The sequence below is a fragment of the Nesoenas mayeri genome (genome assembly GCF_963082525.1).
Source record: "Nesoenas mayeri genome assembly, chromosome: 1".
Classification (NCBI taxonomy): Eukaryota; Metazoa; Chordata; class Aves; order Columbiformes; family Columbidae; genus Nesoenas; species Nesoenas mayeri.
This window is the reverse complement of record NC_137541.1, coordinates 58,862,176-58,881,027: the sequence shown is the minus strand read 5'-3', so window position 1 is coordinate 58,881,027 and position 18,852 is coordinate 58,862,176. Positions and strand designations below refer to the sequence as shown.

Below are 18,852 nucleotides of genomic sequence, written 5' to 3'. Positions count from 1 at the left end.
TTAAGCTAATTGGTGAAACTGTATTTCAGCAGCTTAACTTCTTTATTAATTTTTCTTAGGATTTTCAATGAAAATCAATTGATGAGCTGTCAGTATTTTTTTTTCTTAAATATAATTTGCTCTTCAGTTCTCCTGTCTGAAAGGCCCTGGACTAACTATGAAATTTGTTGAATATTATCACTGGCATTCCATCCTTTTTCTTTAATCACTTGCTCTTGACCTAAATAATGTGGTTATTGTGAGACTCTGCTTTGCCAGATAGTCAGAGCTCTTACAGACTGAGAGTCTGTGAGTGACATTAGCGAAGTGTGGTGCTTTTCCGACTGGGAAATAGTAGCAAGTTGGTGTACTTGGGGTGTAACTTTATTAGTTCAGAGAAGAGGAAGGGTGGCGTGGCTTTATAATCCCTATGGCCTGTGGAATTAGGAGATTTTATTTTTCAGTTTTGTGATCAAGAGATCAAATACGGAAACATTTTATAAGTGATTTTTTTTTGAATGTTCAAGTCTTGCTCAAACCTGTTGAGATCAAATGTATACTGTGATTGATTTTGAAAGAGTCTAGTTCTTATTTGACAAGACTATGAAACATCTTAAAACTGTGCACATTCCTTCCTTTTACTTTTTCCATAATTTTGAAATACTTTCCTCATAATCTAGTTTTTGGAGACTCCTCTGGGTTCTCCTTCCTAATATGACACTTCATAAAACATGCTTTTATTTCTGATGGAAATCTGATTTAAATAAGCTGTGACATTGCAGGTGAGTTGCAGACGACTGCATTTCTTTTGACAATGGTGAGAGAGTATTGCCTTGTAAATGTTAATGGTACTACCAGTGTCAGGAAGGGAAAGAGTGTCTACACCACCTTCCTCTCATGCCAAGGCCAGGTCTAAAAAGCCCCACTTAACCAGTTCTCAGCAAAAACTCTCTGTCCAGAGTAGAAATAAGGTTGCATTTTTGTCAAGATTTGGCATGCAGTGTGTGTTGCAGCTGGTTCTACAGTTTAGTGACTGAATATGAAGTGTTTCTTATGTCTTGTAGAGTAGACTATCCAAGGTAATCCAGTCTTGCTGGACCATGAAGGCCAGTGAAAGCATTTTATTGCAAATCAGATGTCTGTCTTCAGTTTCTAGGTGTTGTTTGTTTGTTTGTTTGCTTGTTTTTATTCCTAAATGCATTTGTGATGCCAGTGAAAAGGGTAGCTTATAATTTTGTTAGATATGCTTTACAGTGTCATTTGCCAAATGCTTTGGTCAGCCCAGCAGGGGCATGTAGGTAGAGGGAAAGCAAATGAAAGTTCGTGGCCCATCCTTGTGATAGAAGAATGAGTGGTTTGCTTTCTTGTTTCCAGAGGCTGAGAAGCTGGGACTGTGTGTGATGTAGACAGTTGAAATTCAATTTAATTCTGCACGTACAGAAATTAAATTGCACAACTGACTCCAGAATGTCTTAGCTTGTGGTAGCTGAATACTTACCTTGTTCAGCCCTACAATGCTTTGTACGCTGGGAACTAACATTTCTGGCATTGGTAGCTGCTGCGTTTTTTAGTTCTTCTGACACTTGGAGCCGCTGGAAAACAGACTCCCAGGACAGGACTGCCAAGCTTTAGAATTTACGCTGCTTGCTTGCAAAGCTAATCATTGTGAACACTTAAAATGTATCATGTAATGCAGATTTAAGCATTTTGGGAAGCTATTAGTGTATGCAAGGAGAGGTTGTGCAAACTGCAGAAGCAAAGCACGTTGGAGAGCAAAAAAAGTCAGATTGTGAACTTTAGTAGCCTTTTCCTGTGATAGAACTACAAGTAATTGGTGTACATATACAGGACATAATTGACTAAAATTGCAGCACTTTGAAGGGTCATATTGCTGTTTGGGGGTGGCTTCCTGTGTTTTTGGTGTGTGTTTGCTTGTTTTTCTTTCAATTCAGCTGTGTTACATAGCTTTGTTGCTTAAACTGTAGACTTCTTTATTTTAAGGGAGAGATGTGGAAGAGCATTGCACATTCCAGATAGTAGCGCTTCTAGAAAAGAATGGCAAGTGTTGAACCATGTGGACTCCCTGTGGGTGTAGTTGGTTTTCTGTAGATTGTGATAGGCAGAAAGCACCAGGATATAATTGTATCTGGGTGAGGAAGCTGCCTAAATAACCTGAGATGTTTCTTGCCTGCTGTCAAGAGCAGAGGTTGCTTCTGGGCCTCTAAAAAGGTCTTTTTTAGTTCTACTCATCCAAAAGCAATGATAACTGTGCACCTTTTGTGCTTCAGTCTGGTCTTGCAAACTGTGCCTTGCTTCCAAATTCTGCATTGCCAAATTGTTTCCCCCAAGAGCCCCTTACAGTCACTGGGGTGTCTGTCTTGTCCATTTTCAGTAGTTCTGGGAAGGGGCACTTTGTTTGACTTTTTCACTTTTAATAATAGAATATCTTAAAGTGACTCTTCGCTTATTGCTTTCCTGTAATTATTCCTTCCAGTAGAATAGAAGTTGGTCTTGCCTCCAAATCTTGTATGCAGTTCAGGGTTGTACATTTAGGGTATCAAAATCTTTAAAGAGAGTTTGTGGCTTCAGGAAGGAAGAAGTAGATCAACTGGATTATAATGTAGCAGGTTAGGGAAAACAGTTATTAAATGGATCGTGTAGAGATGGATGGGTGTGCTAAGATACAGTGAAAGGGGGATTCAAACAAACCAAAAAGTGATAAGTGTGTGGCTTAGACCAGGAGCGTCAAACTCATTGTCATCGAGGCCTTCAAAGGGCCAAATGTAATTTTAGGACTGTATAAATGTAGGAGTAGTAACACTTATACAGATCTAAAATTACATTCTGCCCTTTGAAAGCAATCACAAGGCTGATGTGGCCCCTGGTCAAAATGAGTTTGACACCTCTAGCTTAGACCATTCTTCTGCTTAAAATGCATTCTATCATGAGATAATTGGTCTAATATTGCACTTCAATTTAACAAGGTAAAACACTTGTGAGAAAAGTATCGTTTCTTTTTAAACTGACGTGAAGTATAAAAGTAGAAATATTAAAGGTTTCCCACTGCTCCCCTCTCCTACTCGCACCCCCCCCCCCACCATTTCCCAGACTGGAAAAGTATCATTTTTCCCTTAATCCAATTGTTTTGTATTTCCAGCTTCTTTCTCTTCTGTTTGAAGATTTGTTCAAAAAGTTTAATTCTGAACTGAAAAAGATTGCTGACCAGGTAATCCCCAAGCAACGTGCAGCTCAGTTTGATGTAGTGAAGCATATGCGTCAAGACCAAATCACCAATGGCATGGTCAATGCCATCTCCACAGTGAGTATTTTAGTTTTCATTTTAGTATTTGAAGTTTTTCCACTATAGTGAGTGATGAAAATGTGTAAATTCAGTTGTGATGACTCTACTATCTTGAGATTACTCTACTGGTCTTGAAGGCAAATCTATTTAACATTCTTTATAGGTTAAAATTGCAAAGCTCTGTCATGGGCAGGACTTTTGGAATTCACTGAAGAATCATTAATCAATGTTTTTTATTTCACCTTTTATTTCAAGACGTTGCTTTAGTGTTTGTGAGGGAATGGTAGAAACAAATGAATTTAGGATAGTGATCCTGTTTGTATTTGTCCAACCTGCTATCTCTTTGGTTCTACTTTACTATCTGGTTCGTGGTATTTTTTTAATATCTGGGTTTAGCTGGGGTCAGGTCATATGTCCAAAAGGCAGTGGAAAAACAGCAGGAAAACATCATAAGCGGAACACAACTGTGGGTGGGGAAAATTTAAAAAAGCTTAATTGTGAGCTCTTTAAGACTGATACTTCGTATGAAGTTGCTAGTATGAGCAAATTTGCAGCATAGAAGTTAGTACATCTCTGCTAATGACACTGAACTATTTTAACAGGGAAAACTGCTACATATTGTGTTATTGAAAAAAACTAACAAACAAACCAAACATAATTAAGCCTTTAAATATTTGTCTTAGTTAGGCTTTAGCCTGTGTCTGCCTTCTGCTAGAATGGATATTTTCATTCATGCCAGTGGACAAGAACAAAAATACAACTATTAACTTTGTCTGTTGCATCACACATCTGCAAGAGCAATTTGTGAAATGGCTCCTGAAATCTAGCTACTAGCTTGTAAATGACTTTGAAATCCATGACTTTTTAAGAAATTAGATTAGTCTAAGTATTCTAGTAGCTGGTAAAAATTGTGCAACTTAATTTTTAATCTTTGGAACTCTTGAGAGAGAGCTTTCCTGCTTAGCAGGAAACTGAGGTTTTTCTTCAGTTCTTGTAGACAAAATTAATTCTACAAATTGCATCCAAAACCACCAACAGTCTGTTACTTACAAATCCCAGTGTTAAAGCTTATCACTATTTAATTTTATGAGTGCCCCAAATGTAGTTAAATCTCTACAGTGCACGTTACCAAAACAATTGACAGATTTGTGTCTCTAAATGCTAGTGCTTTCTTCTAGCCAGTGCCAGTTTTTCCGTTTGGACTGACAGAGATAAATCTGCAAACTATTCAGTACGTATTGTAAAGTCTTCCTTCTTCCACAATCTTTGGACTTTTTTTTTACTGCCACATAAGCAGTTAAACACCATCTGCTCTTAAGCATTGAAAATAATTTCTCAGGAACAATGCCCAGTGCCTACTATTCAAGAGATTAAGCAAATACCATAAAAATCATTCTTGGAAATGACAATCTCCAATCTCACCAGAATGCTTCAGTGATAGTCTCAAAGAGCAATGAAATAACTCAGCGGATTCATAATTACACCAGTAGCATGCAAAAGAATTTGTCGCACCACTGCATCAACTGGACAGGGGTGTTCAGTGCGATTTGATGTAGGTCTTCTTTTTACCCAGGAAAATACCAGCAGAGAGGGTGGGTCAGGGCTGACGCCAGAGGCCTCACAGACATTTCAGTGTCTGCAGAATCATCCGGTGCCACCCAGGGAGCAACTTCCAGTTCACAGGAGTTTTCAGTAGGAACAGCCCAGGCCCCAGTTTGGGTTTTTTGGACAGCTTCTGAAGGAGTCAGTCTGTCACTTCCAAAGCACGTTTTTATCTCCCCTTTCCTCCAGTCTTTGAGATGTCATGGTCTTCTTGAGTGGTGGAGCGGAAACCACGTACTAGTTTAGACTACAGATGCAATATTTCTATCATGAGGAAAAGCTACTCTTCTATTTTCTTTGACTTATATTCTGATAACTCCCAGTCCTTGAAGAATTAAATTGTCAGCAAGTGAACCCTTCCTGAGAAAGGTGAGCAAAGGGACATGTTCCTTTTGACTGGCTTACCCTTGGGTGTTATGTCTTCCCACTTTCTGTTGCAAGGAAAAAAGGCAAGTTCTGCAGACTATTTGACAGTCTCTCCATTGGAAGCAAGTAGCAGAATCCATGGGACAGGTGGTGGTTTCTTGCTGTTCATCACAAAATGGGATTGTGCTGTTAGTGTAGAAGCCAAGCAAATAAAGAAGCCTAGCAAGTCACCTTCTAAAAGCATTTCAGTGTAGTACAGCAAGAAAGCTTCAAATTATTTGTTAGTATTGTTGAGCTGAGTTCATCAAAAAGGCTACAGGTGTTAGCAGAAGTCAATCCTTGGAAAAGTGTTACCTTTGAGATCCTCGTTGCCTTTGGATTGACCAGTAACATGGTGGCTAGTGTCAATAGTAGCAGTTGGGACAGAAACTTGCTCTATCCACTGACTCAGCTGCTGGGAATTCTATATGGAGTAGATGTCATGAAGTCAAAAAATGTAGCACTAAATTTCAAGATCTTACAGTAGAGATTATTAAATCTGCTTGGCATAGAAACATAATTGTGTCCTGTAACATTCTCTAAACTCTGTTCTCCTAACTAAAACCACAAGTGATACTGCCTGTGATGGATCAGAAACATGAAACATCTGACGTATGTACAGATCTTGCATTTCATAGTTGGTGTAATCCTACCATAGAAGTTGGGTAGACCTGAGCCCCCCACACTCTTCTTCTGTGAGAAGACGCATCAGTCAATCCTTTTCCTCTGGATTCTGAAAACAAAAGGCTTCAAGAAAGTACAGATGGCTTTGATGTCAGATTTCTCTGGTATACCTGCCTGTGTTTCATACCAAAATAACGAATCACAAAAAAGGCAAAACTGAAAGTTTGTGGGTTCCGTTGCAAAAGTGTATTTCACTCAAAATAAGTGGGTTTTGTTTTGTTTTTAAAGACTTGAAAGAATCTGTAAAGGGGCAACATAAAGTAGTTTAATTTAACAAATTTGAGTATTGATTTACTTGTGAGGGACAGATGATGAAGAAACTTTATGTGATGGAATACAGCTAAATATATATAGAAAATAGAAGAAGTATCCTTTCATCTGAAGGAGCAGTTCTTCTGTTTCATCTTTTTAAAATACTTTTTACAAGTATATTGTAATTAGTAGTTTATATGCAAGTAGGTCATTAGAAAGTTGTTTTATATAAATGGACAACATTTACTGTGCAAAGCTCCTCAGAGACCATTCTGTCTAGATACTGAAAAAAGGCACGTAGTGTCAAGACAAGGGTAAACTCCAATAGTTTTTTTTGAAATCTTCCTTTTATTCTACAGGGAAATTGGTCTTTGAAGAGATTCAAAATGGACCGCCAAGGTGTGACTCAAGTATTGTCCCGCTTGTCTTATATATCTGCTTTGGGAATGATGACTCGAATCTCTTCTCAGTTTGAAAAGACAAGGAAAGTGAGTGGTCCTCGGTCACTGCAGCCATCTCAGTGGGGGATGCTCTGCCCCTCTGACACTCCTGAAGGAGAGGTGAGGAACTCCTATTTTGCTTTCAGTATTTCTTGTCCTGGGCAATGTACACACCATTTATTTTGAAGCAGGTGATCCTCCATCAGAGGAAGAATTCTGACGAGGAGGTTTCTGGGGAGATAAAATTGTCGTCAGCTTGATAACACAACTTATGTGTCTTCTCATATCGTGGTCCTCATTATATTGCATTTTTTTCTCCTCCCTGAGTGGACTGGCTGGAAGCTGTTCAGAAGTCATTTGGCTGTATGAGATTGACACGAGGTTTCCCATTTTTGCAGCAGAGCTTGTTCTCTTTTGGTCAGGGCAGGATGAGAGGAGTCCTAAACTCTTATCCTTTTGTTCTGTAATAAATGTTCTGGTTTGGAATTGCAGTAGCAACCTACAATTATTCAAGAAACATACATTAATGTTACAGAAACAGCTTTAGCCTTTAGCTTGAGGAAACACCTTTGTATGTTTTCTTAAAAGACATCATCCAGGTATTGCAACCAAATGATTGATGCTTTTCTAGTTTTACTTTTTTCTTGAACAGAAAGTGCTGGGGGACCTTTGAACTTTCTGGCATAAATATGTAATCAATATGAGCTAGTCTTATTAAGCAGCTGAAATAAAATTGCACTATATAAGATACCTGGGTATTTTTGATTTTAAAATGTTTGTGTTAGAATATGTAGGATATCAGGTGAACAGGTAAATAGTCTGAATTTGCATTTCCAGGTAGCTGTTACGTCGAAGAGGGAAATACTGAGTTATATATGGTTGGGTAACTCAAGAATTACAACTTCATCACTTATACTTTTTACTGTTTTGTAAATGCTAAAACATTTCAGCATGATATAGAAAATTCTTCATTTTTTCCTTTCTAATTTTCAGTGTTATTAATTTGTTTCATTTCTTTCACTTAATACTTAGACTTTTTTATTGTTTATAAGTACAGTTTTGGAAGAAAAATATATGTGTAGTATTAACACTTTGGAATAAAACGGATAAAAGGTATTTTTTTTATTTTAGGCTTGTGGTTTGGTTAAAAACCTTGCCCTCATGACTCACATCACAACGGATATGGAAGATGGCCCGATTATTAAATTAGCCAGTAATCTTGGAGTTGAAGATGTCAACTTGCTCTGTGGTGAAGAACTTTCATATCCAAATGTGTTCCTTGTTTTCCTTAATGGTATGTATTGTAACTTTTCAGCAGTCTGACTCTGATTTGTTGCTGATGGAGAGTTGGGCTTTGGAAATCCTCCAACTATTTTTGCATACAGTCAACCGCAGATGCCATGTTCCATGTGTAAATAAATTAATTTGTAAATATTTTAATAACTTAAATTTACAAATTCAGAGCTTAATTCACAGAAAGTATTTAATTTTACTGTGATCTTTATGTATTTTTATATATATTCATGCAAGAGCCTTTAAAAACAGAAAGGAAACGTTAGTTGTTTGCAAAGTTCAGCAATGCTGTTCTCTTTAAAACTACCATGTAAAGGCAACTTGCTTTATGAATATTAGAAAAAATTAGACCTTGGAAAACAGACCTCTTTGCTTTGTTAAAGGGATAATTTGCAAATGTGTTTTGCATCTGCACACTTATGTTCCTTTTACAACTGATCTTTTAGTGTTTCTAAATCAACAGGTACTGTGATATCAGATTTCAAAACACTGACGTTTTAAAAACTACAACTGTGATTTAAAAATAGCCTTTTGTCAACAGCATCCGCTTCCAGAGACTAATATTTAATATCTGTCACCATGAATAAGTTCTCCATTTACCTTTGAATTAAACAGCAGTTGTTCTTCAGTCCTGCCTTTTCCCAGTAACATAAAAGCAACACTTGACCAAACTGCATTCCTTTCCTCTGCTTTTCTGTAGCAGTACATTAAAGATGAGGTTCAGTGAAACTACATGCACACTTTTCTGTCTCGTTTTATGGTCCAAAGTGGAGTGCAGAGCAGAAATATTGGACTCTTCCTTCACAAGCTCAGTCTGTGGTATGGAACAAGATAGTTATATTCTCAAACGTAGGTGATCTAGTACTGAGACAAAACGGTTCACTGTCCTATCTACTAGTTTGTGGGTTTAATCCATAAAAAATGTCAGGCTTGTGGATGGCTGACTTGATTTTGATTTAAACTTGTGACCTAAAAGGGCAGAAAATGTGTTAAGTATAAATCCTTTAAGTTATAAAGACCTTTGTATTTTCTTATAAACTCCCTAAACTATCATGGTTCGTCTCCTTCTTTAAAGCTGTGTTTAAAATGCCACTGTACTTATTTTTATTTTATATATTAAGATGACTTTCATCAGGTGACTGTTTAAATGAATTTTACCCTCTTGTTTGTTCAGCATACGTCAGAAAACTTAAGTATGTGCTCAAGTGCCCTGCTAAGATAGCAATAGCTCATTGAGCTAAGTTCCTGAAGGGAGGAATTCTGGTGCTGTTGTGAGCAATCACATATCTCAAAAATATCAGGTATTTTGTAAAATTTCTGACAAGGCAGCAGGACAGTTCCTTGGTGTGTTCTTGGAAACCTTGGATCCATTTCAGGACAGGTAAAATTGCAGCCTTCAGAAGCATCGTTTGCACCTGAGCAGGCATATGTTTGAAGAAAGCTGAATGAAACATACCATTTGGTTTCTGAAGCTATTTGGAGGCAAACAGATAGATGATCTGTGAAAATCTGGCACTTTTTCTTATATTTACTGAGAGAAAAATAGAAGCCCATTCTTATTAATGTCAGAAAAGGGAAATTTTATGAAAACTCTTATTTGCAAGAAGTAGGAAGTACTTCTATGCATGCTAGATGTGATCGGAATATGTAAGTAGAGTTTTGGAAATGCAAAGAACTCATCATGAATTTGTTCTCTCTCTGAATAGGTAACATCCTTGGTGTCATACGTGATCATCAGAAATTAGTCAACACATTTCGGATAATGCGTCGAGCGGGTTATATCAATGAATTTGTCTCTATCTCTACAAATCTTTCTGACAGATGTGTCTACATTTCCTCTGATGGAGGGAGATTGTGCAGGTAAACATCTTGTCAGAATTATCCCACTAGTGAGCTTACTATAAACTTTGTTTTATGCACTGCAAATACGTTGGGCTAAGACTTTCACAACTTTGGATTTAAGCAAATTCAGTAGGACCTGAGCATCTCTTTTTTCTTTAAATAGCCCTCATTCAAAACAGACAGATCTGAGAAACATACTATACAGTCAAGCAATTTTTAAAAAGCACAAATCCATTTTATTTGTAAACAAAAGTAAAAAGAAAATGTTTCTTCTGTCTTCTTTAAAAATAAAAAAAAAAAATTTAAGAGTGAGGGAGGATTAAAATCAACCTGATCAGCAACTGCGGTAATGTCCACTGTCCTTGAAAGGTTTTTTTGCTTCCAGTGAAGCAAGAAACAAGCGGCCACTTGCCTGGTATCCCGTGGATGTGATATCACATGTCGGGATGAGAAGCTGCTCTTTGTCTTCAACAGCCTTTAATTCTGGTGCAAAACTTTCTCAGATGTGTATACCTATTTGCTATAATACCAAGAATCTCACAGCTTTGATTTATTTCATTTCTTACCCTTAAGTAAGTGAGGAATTCGGTAAACCTAGGAGGAAGGTCTCCACCTTCAGATGCTTATGCTCTTTATCAGACAGAAGGAGCGCCTGAATAACAGTCATGTCAGAGAGGAAAGCAAAAAGAATTGGGTGGCTAAAATGAGAAAGAGTGGAACATAACAATATTTTGAGACAGAAAGTAAGGTTGATTTATAGTAAAGTCTAGAGACTCCAGTCAGATTACGGCAGCACTGTGCTGGCTATTTGCAAGTAAAACATCTGCAGGCCCAAGTAATCAGCCTAAAGAACAAGGCATAGAAGCTGAACAAAGCAGAGATTGGGAGGGGCAGAATGATTTAGTAAATATGTGCATATTTTAGCATTGACTAGCTATGTGCATATTTTGTGTGCACTTTAAAGAAGCAGCGGTCACAACTACAGTTGGCATTCCACCTTATTCGGCAATTGAATCTTGGAGCACGTTGAATGCAGTTTGAGGCATGCTAGAGGCTCCGAAACAGTTGATATACAAACCATCATTTAATCATACCTGATGAATAGGGGCATATTTAGTGGCAGAGAAATCACTTTTCCAGTCAGGACTAATATTGGCCATTCTGCAGGTTTGGAGATGCAGCAAAACTTCCGATTTGTAAAATAAAGAGAAGTGAAACCATGTGGATTTCCAGGGGTTTACCAAGTTTGCTTTGTGGCACCTCCCACCCTGCGATTGTTCAGATACCCCTATTAACCATTTAAAAGTGCTCATTAGTCTTCAAACAGTTATTTAGACTTCAGATTGGACTCCACAAGTATCTTGTAACTGTTTGCTGCTCTTTATATAAGAGCAACTTGTCCAAATAGCAACAGTCCTTGACATTTCATTCTTGCGTGCCATCCTTTGTGTTAGTGTTTTCTTGCGGTCAGGAAGCCTTCAGAGATCCTTGTGCTATTGAAATTTATGGATTCATGTAGGTCACCCATAGTAAATTCCTGTATTTTACATCATGTAGGTAACAGCAAAGTACATTATTGCATGTGGACACTTGAGCACAAACTGGTCACTCAGTGTTGTATGACCTCCCTGTGATATGCATAGAACTTAATGCTGTTCTTAGCTTGGTAGGTTGGGGAATCTTAAATCTTTTAAAGCCATCAACAAAATGTGTAGGTGAAACTCATAAAATGTTAAAGATCTAGAGGAGGGAGAAAAGGCTTCCTTCTCAAAATCGAAATCTTAATTATTCTTGTACATTTTTTTGGGCACTTCATAGACAATTTATCAGCTCAAGATATTTCAGTTAAAGGCACACACATTTTGAAAGTGGTTTATGAAATAGATTTTGTGTGGGCAGGGTTCTCAGTGTAAGTGTAAATCAAGTTACCTGCCTAAGTATTTGCTATGATAATCCTTTTTATTTTATTTTATTTTTTTCTTAATTGTAGACCCTACATAATTGTTAAGAAGCAAAAACCTGCGGTTACGAACAAGCATATGGAAGAACTGGCTCAGGGATACAGGTACACAATTCAAAAAGACCATATTCGTCTTCACATCTGTCTGTAAATACTGTGTGGAAATACTCCGGGCAATCAGTATTTCACTATCTTGGGGTTAGCTATGTAGAGGAAAACTCCACCCTCATATATAAATTAATAATCGGTGTATTGAAGGTCTTTAAGTCAAATTAAGTCTGGTCTTCTTGTTTTTTTCCTGCTGTGAGATTGGGTGATTATACAGAATAAGTATATCTCACTTTATCTCACTTTCTCCTCTTTCTCTAAGTGGAAGGCCTGAGGCAGTATCACCCTTCACCTGAATGGAAAGCCAAACACTTCAAAGGAAAACTTGACCACCCTAAACCAGTCACATTCAGAATCAGTTTTGAAACTACTTGCAAATTCTTAGTTTGGATGTTTAAAAAAAAAAACCACACACAAACCCATGTAAATTTAGCTTTCAGTAAATTTTGCAAAACCATCACAGAAGCTTACTAGATTACTCTTATACTTGCCTACATTTTTAGTGATGAGTACATACAGGAAGATTTAATTTAGGTATTCAAATAAGTAACATTGCTCAGTCACACTGTGTGAAGCAGGAAGGGGCAAGGGGATTAATTTTTAAAAATTCAGTTTTCTTTAAATGTGTAAAAAGCACAGTATTTCTCTAGTTTGACTTCTACACACCACATTCCATCAATGTATGTATTATGTAGTTCTACTTTTGCGGAAATATAAGACAAGACAGTACTCCTGATGTAATTTTTTAATTTAACTGTAGGAATTTTGAAGACTTCTTGCATGAAGGCCTTGTTGAATATTTGGATGTGAATGAAGAAAATGACTGTAGCATTGCACTATATGAACATACAATTAATAAGTAAGTATGCATTCAGACTAAACACTGCGAGAGGAAAAACTTTCATCAGGTGACTCCCTGAAATGCGAACATATTAATAATGTTACTGTTTTCACCTATACACACTGCTCCCTTGCTGATGGTTGAAACAGCTCCAGATGAAAGGTAAAGAAAGAAATCTGGTTACATACATCCTAAATTATCCGTGGAATATTTACAAAATGTGGTTTAGGTTTTGGGAGATCTCTTCCTGCTTCTAACTCTTGAAAATATGAAATACTTAAAGGTGTATCCCTTGTTTCTCTGGATGTGGCTTTTTTTTTTGTGATCATTGGGCTGTTCATCATAAGTAATTTTATGCAATAGGAATCCAGAAGTAAAATGTTTCCACATGTTAAATGATGATCTTAGCATGTCATGATTGTCATTTGGAAAAATCTCTCTCTCTTATGACCGTAGAGGGGCCGTGGACAACCAGCTTACACTAAATGTCTGAAGTACTGGAATGAGAACTTCCTTTTGACTTTTGGATGTATAATAGGCTCTGATAAAAATGTTTGTATCATTCTGTGTATTCTTTACCACGTATGTTAAACTCATTCCTGGTACGTGATTTTCATTTAGAAAGGTTTCCAGATTCATAGCGTTTTTCACATACAGGAAGGACCTGGTGCTTTTTTTTTCCCTTGTGTCTTGTGACTGTGATTAAAGAGCCCACATTAATGGAAGGATCCTTTTAAATTTTTAAGTTGTCGTATCTTTATACTTTTTTTTCTAATGTTTCTCTGACAATATCCTGTCAACTGAAGGCTGCGTATAAGATGTTAGAAGTTATCTCCATGAAATGTTTGATTTATGCAGAAAATGCATTTTCTAAGCCTTCTATCCTGGTCAGGTACTCATGGAAGCCAATAGAAATACATAATGGATTTCAGTGGAGACCTTCAGTTATCTTTAACCTTTTGCATTAACTCTGCTAATTGAATTGTATTGCTCCTGCCCAGGCTTTTGAAGACTTACCACTTTAAGAAATTACTCTTGCATGCTCTTGGCTGGCTTCTGTATACATGAGCAAAGAAAAGCACACACGATTGCTGTCATGTGTGCCAAAATTTAATAACTTCCATGAAGCACCAGAGCTGAAAACTTTAAGTTACAGGACACCTGACTCAGCTAGAAAGATTAATGAGAGCATATCACATGAAATCAACTGTTTAGTCAAAAATAGGAGGAGACAGTGAACTTCCAGTGGACTAGTGCAAGGAAATGATTCCATGACAATTGCCAAAAGGTTTGGGAGCTTCTTGTGTTGTCCATCAACTTGTTTTGAGTTTAGCTTTGGTGCTTGTAGCAAATAGTGTCTTCAAGTATCTGATCTTGCACCATATGAGCATATTGCTCCTTGTGCTTAGTAATTATATTCCCCATATCCTGAATAGTTGATTTGTGTGCCCCCTTCCCGCAGCTGATCATCTTGCATTTTAAATGGTGTGACCATGTTGGTACAACTTGTTCTGGTAATACAAGGGATACAATCCACTATTGTGAAGTATCCATTAACATTCCTGCTTTTGTAATGTAGGCTTCTTTTAGCTACAGTATCCTCTCTTTACCTTTCCAATCCAATTAGGGGTTTATTCTTGGGAGGATTTGACTCTATTTAATGCATTCAGTTTCTTCCTTACCCATTTGTAACTCTGATTTCCAAACTCATGAGGTTGCCTTCCTTTCTTGGGTCCATTTCTGGCAGTGGCATTTTGACTTGCAGAAGTTGAACTGCTCTGTAAAGTTTGAAGAACTCTCATTAGCACTGTGGAATACTTCATAAGACACTAGCATCTGCATATATTTCATTGTCTTTGTTGAAATAGGATTGACCTAAATGGAAAAATAGTTGTGTTGAATTCCCTGTCTGAAAATGTATATGTAGTTCGATACACTAACGCCTTCTGAAGAAATTAGCTAACTTCAATGTGAGTAAATCCTAAGTCTCTTGTGTTATTGTTTGAGAAGTGCCAGGAGTTCTGTGAAGTTCTGCAGAATGGGGGAGCAGTCTGTGCTTTAAATTTGCTACTGGCTCTTGGGACCATTTTGCAATTACTTGACTGCAACTGGGATTCTACCATTCACGTTTCCTTCAGGCAGGCCTCAATTAACATAGTTCCTCTTTATTGAGTGAGGAAAATAGTGACTGTCCTGGCTAGCAGGTGATTTTTAGGTTGCTCAAGCATATTTATGATTCATAAAGATTTCTGGGACTGATAGATAATTTCACTAGGCCTGCCCCTCAGGGTTTCCAGATTTTTTTTCAGTTTTTAGATTTCAGTTTTTCCAGCAGTACACCCATTGTTTATGTAAGTTTCTGCTGCTCCTTGTCTTCAGTCCGTATGTACCTGTGGGTAATTCCTCAGCCTTTTTGAGCTTGTGATACTTTGCTGTCTTGTAAGTGTTGCCATAATAAAGATTTTTCCAGTCGTTTCCTTTGCAAAGTCTTTACTTTCAGTAATCGAGTAATTTGTTTAACTAATTTTAAAAAATCTTCCAAAAGACTTCCAAGAGAAGTCCTACATTAAAGATGGGGTTTTCAGAACGCTGTGGGTTTAGGTGTGTGGGAGAAGCAATGTATGCCTAAACCCAAGCTCTGCGTAATAACTCCAGCACTTTGTGAAAGATAGCTTTGGATAGGTTTAGTTATAATTGTCTGTATCTCAAAGTTCTCCATTTCCTAGTTACTGATCTTGATTTTAAAAGCAGATCTGCTTCAGCCAAGCTTTATTGTACTCTCCATCCTTACTTATTAGTCACTCCGCTTGCCTCCCAATGCACGCTATGATTTAATTGTCTTTACTGAGTATGGACTTTCTCCTCTGAAGCTCGTGCCAGGTACAACGAATTGTGTTATCTCTCAATCTTTACTCCTTCTCTCTCTCTCTCTATTTCTTATCAATACTGCCTTTTAACAACACAGTCACTTCCATAATATTTGCAGAGCTTCTCAAATGTTGTTTTATTATGCTGTATCACCCACGGCACTGGATATGGTTTGGACACAGATGTTTTCCCTCTAACTGATATTACATAACTGACCATGGAAAACTAAAACGACACTTTTCTTTTTTTCAATACCTGATTTGTCTTGTTCTTCCTTTCTCCACCTCCCCGGTGGATTTCTAGATCTCTGAGACTGGTAATTTGATGCAGAGGACTCTCATTACATGAGAAGACATTCCTTAAGGCATTTTGGGTCTTACTATGTAAACTGATGTTTTATTGTCCTACTGAGCTCCCTCAGGTTGTCGTTATCTTGAGGCTTTTTCTCCATGATGGAAATTCATAAGCCCTCATTTATTTTTCCTTCATTTCTTTTCATGTGGAAACGCTTAAAGCCAAAAGAAAGTTAAAAAAAAAGAAATCCCATAGTGAATGCATATTTTGATGTCCTGCTGACTTACATTTTCCTGAACAGAATTGAATTGAAGTATTATGAGATACTACTAAATTAAATAAGTTCTAGTTAAGGTGTTTGTTCACAAGGATGCTATAATTGGTACTCTTTCTTTTAAGAGACACAACGCATTTGGAGATTGAGCCTTTCACGCTTCTTGGTGTCTGTGCTGGGCTGATTCCGTATCCTCACCACAACCAGTCCCCAAGAAACACTTATCAGTGTGCCATGGGGAAGCAAGCAATGGGTAAGACTCTTTTAATACCCTTTTGGAGTGTTATGTAGTTTTTGAAGCCATGTAGCAAAAGTGAGAAAAGAGATAAATTGTTTCTTTCGTAGTTCACATAAAGGCTTTGCTAGGAAGAGGAAAAGAGCACTTCTTTAGCTTAGGGAAATAAAGAATTTACCTCTAAAAGTTGTAAAAATTAAAATGAAAAAATTACCTGTCAGTTTTACTTAATGGGGACTGTATCTGCAGGTCTTAATGCTTAAAAGAAAAATTGGAAAAACAGGGGGCTGTTGTTGTTTTGTTGGGTTTTTTTCTTTTATAATCGTCATGACTTCAAGTTTTCAGCGTAGCTGCAGGATTGGCAGAGTGGGCTTTTTTTCCTCTTTATGCTGTGATGTGCTGTGGGTTTCCAGACAAAAAGAGTTAAAAAGTGCTTTCACAGAGCACAGAGAGAGGAGAATTTCCCTCAATAGTCGAGTAGTTGCCCTAAAAATAAATAAATAGTTACACTGACATTAGAGAATAAGAGGAATCAAAACGCGAAACATAGTGCTTAGTTACTTGAACACTTCCTGCAGTAGTAGTTTAAATTTTTGGCTTTTTCTGTTTCAAATGAAGATGGCAAAGAATGGCTTCTCAGCAAAACGACTGAAACAAAATTAATTTCCTGATCACTTAATAATTCTTTTTACAAGTGTGATAGCCAGTCATTAAAAACCAAGCATTTCGTAAATTTGCTGTTGTGGATGATTGACACTAGGTAAGTTTTAATCCTTCCTTTAGTACACAGCTAAATGAGCATTAAAGCATCCAAGTCATATGGCCTGTGATCAAGACAGAGTGAGTCCCGAGAAGAACCCGACGAGTGGTACATCAATTCAGACAACCGTATTCAGACTTGTGCCGTACATGCCAGTTTTATGTCCTTGTATTGATGACTTGCTCGCAAGTTGAGAGCTACAGTAGAACAGCTCTGTGTCCTGAAAAAACTAACACTTCTGTTGGGTTTACTAAACCATTTGTTTTGTGCTGTGTGTTCAAAACTGAGACACTGCTCCTTTTATGAGGCTTCTCCAGCGGAATTAATATCCAAGTAACTGCCTTGTGCTGAGCTGTCATGTTCAGCACATCAAAATAGAAGAAAATGGCAACAGATGCATGTCCTCTCTTTACACTTATATTAAAAAAAAAAGGGAAAAAAAAAAAAGAGGAGCAATGCAACCTTGTTCCTTACAGTTTTCCCCCATGCCATTATCTTTCCCCCACCCCCGAGTCTCTATTTTATGACTATTAGTCTCAGAAGGTTTGGTTAGTTACCACACACAGTTAAGCAGGATCAGTGTGTACAGAAAGCCAATTCAGTATCTGTGGAGTTCTTTTGTAGTTTTCTGTGTGAAGGTTTTTTTCCCGTTTTGTTTTGAGTGTCATTTGCAATTCATTGTCTGTGTTTTCTGAGGTTGGTGTATTCAGCTGCTTTGACCCTAGGTCTTGCACATTTAGCTCCTTGGATACAATCCTCTGACGTTCCTGCTGACGCTAGGAACACAAAAGCCATTGAATATCTCGAGCAATAAAAAAAAGCTTTTGTTTCGGTTTGTTATGACAAAACACCTGACTCAAAGAATAAGCAGCTAGATAAAAGTACATTTTAAAAGTTGGCACATGACCCAAGCTATATTTTGCTCTGCCTGAAGTATCTGCAAACACCTGAAGCTTTTTCTAATAACTGCTTAAAAAAAAAAAAGCCACCATAAGTGGCAAGATGTAGGAGCAGAAAAGATTTTTCTCTACACTTTTTGATCAAATGACACCTGGAGAATATTCCTGAAACATCACACATATTTTTTTTCTGTTTGTACTTAGGAAGAGATGTGATGTAGTGTTTCAAACCCTCACCTTTAAGTAACCATCCACCCTTCTTGTTTTCTTTCCTGTCCTGAAACTGCAGAGCAGCTCCTGGTCCAACACTGTCATGTGGAAAGGCTCATGTCCAAGTCCACTGTGTCACTCCCTTGCCTGTCAAAGCCCCTGGGGGCACAGAGAGAGCCCCAAGGGTTTAGCCTGGAAAGGGGGAGACTTGCGCTTCTCAACACTGACCCCCTCTGAACAAGTCACAGAGCTATGCCAGCATCTTTGAACAGTCTGTGCCCTTTTTTAAGCAACGTCAAGCTAGGGAAAGGTGTGAAAGCACGAGTAAATGGAGGATGAACATCAGAGCTTGCAATGGGGTCTGCAATCCAGTATCTCTGACAAGTGTTAAGTATTAAAATATCAATGTTTCCATAGGATAACATGAAACATCCAGAAAAATACCCCCCTTTCATGGACAGAATGAGTTATCTTGCTGGACGACTAGGGCTGCACTTAGTGAGCAAACTGGATTTCAGTGAAATTAAATTGAAATGAAATCCCTCTATTTTGGCATAGATAATTTACTGTACGTTGCAGGTTGAACTGTAAGACTGAGGGGAAGT

The 18,852-nt window shown here is 37.7% G+C and overlaps 1 protein-coding gene across 4 annotated transcripts in view; it reads left to right on the top strand.

Moving 5' to 3' along the window:
* Positions 1 to 18,852, top strand: part of POLR3B (RNA polymerase III subunit B) — a gene marked incomplete at its 5' end in the record, with an annotated part of 81,934 nt that overhangs the window by 26,703 nt on the left and 36,379 nt on the right. For all 4 annotated transcript variants that reach the window (XM_080352590.1, XM_080352589.1, XM_080352588.1 and 1 more), the window contains 7 exons: positions 3,137 to 3,298; positions 6,583 to 6,783; positions 7,795 to 7,957; positions 9,663 to 9,816; positions 11,789 to 11,863; positions 12,627 to 12,725; positions 16,269 to 16,396. In XM_080352590.1, coding sequence (XP_080208716.1) covers positions 3,137 to 3,298; positions 6,583 to 6,783; positions 7,795 to 7,957; positions 9,663 to 9,816; positions 11,789 to 11,863; positions 12,627 to 12,725; positions 16,269 to 16,396 — 982 coding nt within the window. The remainder of the gene's footprint in view (positions 1 to 3,136; positions 3,299 to 6,582; positions 6,784 to 7,794; positions 7,958 to 9,662; positions 9,817 to 11,788; positions 11,864 to 12,626; positions 12,726 to 16,268; positions 16,397 to 18,852) is intronic.